The sequence below is a fragment of the Arachis ipaensis genome, chromosome B03, assembly GCF_000816755.2.
Source record: "Arachis ipaensis cultivar K30076 chromosome B03, Araip1.1, whole genome shotgun sequence".
NCBI lineage: Eukaryota > Viridiplantae > Streptophyta > Magnoliopsida > Fabales > Fabaceae > Arachis > Arachis ipaensis.
Genome location: NC_029787.2, coordinates 10,794,370 through 10,799,412, shown reverse-complemented (window position 1 = coordinate 10,799,412; position 5,043 = coordinate 10,794,370). Strand labels below are relative to the sequence as shown.

At 32.0% G+C, this 5,043-nt stretch overlaps 1 protein-coding gene across 2 annotated transcripts; it reads right to left on the bottom strand.

The window, feature by feature from the left end:
• On the bottom strand, nt 715–3,244 carry LOC107629572 (scarecrow-like protein 3). Of its 2 annotated transcripts, none has more exons than XM_016332389.2 (2): nt 2,696–3,244; nt 715–2,438 (listed from the first exon to the last, which is right to left on the bottom strand). In XM_016332389.2, exon 2 carries the CDS (start codon nt 2,427–2,429, stop codon nt 1,029–1,031), a length of 1,401 nt encoding a protein of 466 aa, XP_016187875.1. In that variant the 5' UTR covers nt 2,430–2,438; nt 2,696–3,244; the 3' UTR covers nt 715–1,028. The 2 variants fall into 2 exon arrangements, with proteins under 2 accessions (XP_016187875.1, XP_020973780.1); XM_021118121.1 differs by having other exon boundaries at nt 2,893–3,244.

Genomic DNA, 5,043 nt, shown 5'->3' with positions numbered 1-5,043 from the left:
TTTATATTATTTTTTGTAATAATTATTGTTGTAAATCCGAAAACATAGAAACATGCAAGTACACAATTCGTTATCAATTTTTCATTAAAATATATATGTATGTATATAATTTTATTACGAATGAAATCGGCAAGTAACATTTCAATGGAAAACCTTAGCAAATGCTCCTTCCTTTAAACTAGCGTTCTTGGTTCAATCTCCAATTAAGGAAAAAAATGTTATTAAAACTTTAAAGAATCATACTAATAAAATCCCAAATACTCCATCAAGATTGTTTCCAATTGAGAGATGCTTGCAGTACAATGGAGAAAAAAAAAACTTTAATTGTTCCAGCCAAAATAAATTTCTTTCTAACTCCAAATGATGATAGAAATTATGGTGTGACTTGGTTTCCTCAATACACACCAATGGTGAGCATTGAAGTCATATTGATATTATAATGGAAACATGACATATAACAATTTTTGAGATAGTCAATAACTCAATATGATCAAAACAGCAAAAAGCTAAAAAAAAGTGCATATAATGGAAGTAATGAACCACCAAATATGTGTGGAGCACAAAACAAAGTACAATGCATCCAATTTGAGGCAATAATTATTCATGATTTGATCCAAGTCCACTAAGAAGTCAACTTGCTATATTTGCTGAAAAGAGAACTAACAGGTAAAATATTTGAGAATTTGAAAAACCAACTTGCATTAAACAAGGAAATAATTAAAACAAGTCCATGCTCAACTTACATAAACTACAGAACAGAACTTTATTTCATCCTTTTAATAGTCATCACTCATTATCAGATTGGCAAAACACTTTAATATAAACTAAAAAGGCAAAAGAAAAGTAAAAAAAAAAAAAAAACTAAAGATATAACTCTCATGCAGTTAGTTGTTTTTATGTGAAGTTGATATTCGAAAACCATTAAATGATTGAACAGATTTGACTAATCAACTTCACATGAAGACAACTGACAAAGACTATACTATCGATACTTCTTCCTTATTTTTTCCCTTTTCCTGGATTGTGTATTACTTCCTAGATCTCCAAGCTGATACTGAAAACAAGGGCCTATCTTGCCAACCAATTAATACACAACCATTTTCCTCTCTCATTCTATAACCGTCACAACTATAGCTCTGCAAGAACCTCTTTGCTTGCAGCGTACCAAAATAGCTTAAGGGCATGTTAACAAATCCAGCCAAATAAAATCTGTGGATCCACTTATCCAGCCTCTCGTGCCTTTCCCTTCGTTCCAATCCCTCGCACGCGACAATGTTCTTGATTTCCTCACCGAAAAGCATCTTCTCAAGCCTTAATCTCTCCAATGATGTCCTTGGCAGAGTGCACTCCAAGCAATCAAATAGTGCAGCATAAGAGTATAGAGCTTCTAGTAGCCTGTCCATAAGAGTCAAACCATTGTGATTGGAGTCCTGTTCGGTTACAACCATAACCTTTGGTGATAATCCGCATAATGCATTAAGAAAGCTCTCCGTATGCTTTGAATTTGAAGTAGTTAACGATGCTGGAGACGATGAGGATGAGTCAGGACTAGGCGTATTCTCAGGCAAATCACTGGATGAGCTTTGGAACATAGGCTGTTTTCTTTTCCGGTGAATTGCATTTGAGGTTCTAGCTAATTGAGGATTTCTTCTCTGTGCAGCTTCGTTGTCCCATGCCAAAAGTGAATGCAATTGGAGCATGGAAGTTATAGCGAGTGCCTCCCCACTTTTCACGCGAAATTTTTCAAAATCTAAGCTCTCTAATTTGCTGACTACAGGGTTAAACTGGAATGGAATATCCAACTTCTCTGCTTCTTCAACCAGTCTATAAGCTATTTGGTCTAGAATCTCTTTCTTTTGATGAACACCAGTGATTCTCAAATGAGGTGGACCTTCGGGACGTTTACTCAGAATTTGGAGGAGTGCAAGCCACTGAGCAGATTCAATAGCATTAAGATCAATTATATGAATCATTTTTTCGCCTTTCATCGCCTCAATGATAGCTTGATTTGTCAGAACAAATGCTATCTTCATAAAAGGAAAAATTTCATAAAAAAGCTTTCGAGTGAGAACTTCTTCAGAAACCATGACCATTCTAGTAGAGTTGAGGGCTCTATGGAGCCCGGGCCATGCCTTAAGTATCCGATCAGCAAGTGCTTCGGTAAAATAGGCCGCGATCCGCTGCATAGTATCGCCCTCTGGAGAGGCAAGCATGGAACTTTGCCCAAGTAAAACATTTGCAGTTTCAATATTACCAGCAGCTACATGATTTCCACAAGTGAGAAGCAAATGGATTAAGCACAAACCCCTTTCCTCAGATCTCAGTTCCTTAGGCATGGGGTGTGGAGATCCCAAGCTAGGTGAAAGTGACATGGTTGAAACGGATTGCAGGGGTGAGGAAGTTACAGAAGATGAACCTTCTTCTTGCATAGTAAATACCTTGTAGCAAAGAACATACCAGTAACAACAGTATAAGGAATTTGGAGATAATGAAATGGCAATGAATAAAAACTTGATTAAAAAATAATCAAACTTTAGGCTTGAATAATAAATGCGACCAGCTTCAAAGACCTAGCAAATGCATTATGATTATTATGACACAAAAACACACATATTAAAATCACAACTAGTGCATCTCGCATGAGAAGAATAGGATGAGACAAGAACAAAGCAACAAAGAGAAAAAAACATAAAACCTTTTGATTCTTATTCTTAAGAACCTGCCAGGGAACCCCAAATTCAGAATCTTGATCAGAAGCTTAAAGGTGAAGTCTTCTTAGCTCAGAAACTAATGAGTAAATCGTTTTCTCCGTACCCAATTCAGCACAAAATATATAAGAGAGAATTCCGAGAACGCGGAAGCAGTTGCGAGAAGAAGACGAAGAACCCTCACCAAAAACCATGTTAGTGGTGTCAGCAAAACAGAAGAAGCCAAAGTAACAATCAAACCAAACGCTTATCCTTTGTGGGTTTTGAAATTGAGAAATAGTAGAGACGAAACTCCGCAAAAAAACAAAACTTGCCTCTTCGAACTCTCTAAGAACACCAACCAGAAGGGTTGTTGTGTTGTTACTTGTTGCTATGGATTGTCGTATCCATAGGGGAAGGGGTAAATTTCGAAATTAGGAATTTTTGGCGTTAAGCCGGTGGCTTGAAGGTTAGTTCTTCTTCTTCGTGGATACAACAACGTTGTCAGACAAGCGTGAAGGCCACCACCTTTTTATCTTTTACTGTTTTGATTATGTCCTAAACACCACTTAGTGGAGTATGAAATTTGTTAGGAGGCTACGGTTTAATTTTGATATGTTGATGGAGTGTTTTTGTAGTCAATTAGTCAATTTTACAATTGTTTAATTATATTTGTTATTTTAATGATTATTCAAAAATAACATATTATGTTATATAGAAAAAATCAATCATTACATATTTGTATATAAATATATATTATTAATTTATTTTAAATATATATTTTATATTTTAATATATATTTTATATTGATAATTAATTTAGTGATTAATTTTTTATATGCACATAATATAGATGATTATTATTATGAGATTGATTTTCAGTAAGTGTGTAAGTCATAATATTTGTATCCATATTATTGGCTATTAAATCTTTTGATATTGACTCTGATACTAATTAAAAGTTTTTAATAGCTTAGAGAAAGAGATTAAATTTATGACATCTTTTAAATTTGAACATTTTAAGATTATGCAAGCGCTAATTTTATTTTGTCTCTTGACTATTGATCAGTAATAAAATAAACACATTACTTTTGAATACACTTTGTTGCTGTAATGTCTGCCAGATTAATTATGTAGGAGAAAATTTTATTTTGTCTTATATCAAATGATTTAAACAGAGCAGAGAAGAATAACGGATACAGTCAAATATCCTAGTTCAACCACTATGTATAATGTGGTGAAATTTTCACTATCTTTTTCAAATATTATAAACACCAATTCCTAATAATTATTCTATCAGGGACAAACCAAACTTCTACCAAAACTTGATTTGGCTAGGTTCATTCTTAGACTTTTAACCACTGAATACTCACCCAACTTAACAAGAAAATCTTCTCAAGATCGTGAATATAGAACAGAAATACATACAAAATAGATTGAAATAATTTTCTGGCTTTTCTCCATGATAATTCTCTTTGCCTTTTTTCTTAATTACTTTTACTTATACCTCTCAAATTTGTCTTTTGTTTTATTGATTTAAATAAAAAAAAGATAAAACTGAAAAATAAAAAATTCAATGTAAAACTATAAAAGAGAAGAATGTATAGCTAAAAAGCTATGAATATTTAAACTGTGTACTCGTTCTCCTTACTTCAATTTGTGGCCGTTTACCTTTTTCAAATAAAAGTTAAGCTTCCAAAATTTGAGTTTAGTTGAACACATTGACTTTGTTCTCTTTTTTCAAAATTCAGAGTAAAGACGCAGAAGAGAGATAACACGGTAGAAGTGATTCATGATTTATAGAGTTAGTTTGAATATTTACTTAACTATTTTTTTTTTCTTTATTTTCTTTGACTTCAAAAATCTGAACTATTAATCTATTATTTGACTCCAAATTTTAATTGTGACCTTTAATTTACAGAAAAAAAAACTTCCATTTTCTTCTTCTTATGCGAAAATGATCAGTAATAAAAAGTGTGACTTCAATAAATTAAAATGCTTGCACAAAAATAGAATCGTCTATTTTTCTTGTTCTACTTTTAACGTGGTTTTCCTCTTTGATTTGTGATCCACAACATTTTTTATGGGGCTGGAATGTTTATACTTAGTCTTGAACTTGATTGATTGCAATTTTATTAAATTTGGCCTACACAAAAATTACACACACTTTTAGAATTTCAACCCAAATTACTATATTTATCATCGTCAAATTATTATTATTATTATTATTCTTATTATTATAAATTGCATATAAGAACTTTAAAAAATATAATAACAAAATTTTAGAATAAACAAACAAATTAAATTTAACTAAAATAAATTAAATAAAAAATATAAAATAAAACAAAATTAAGATT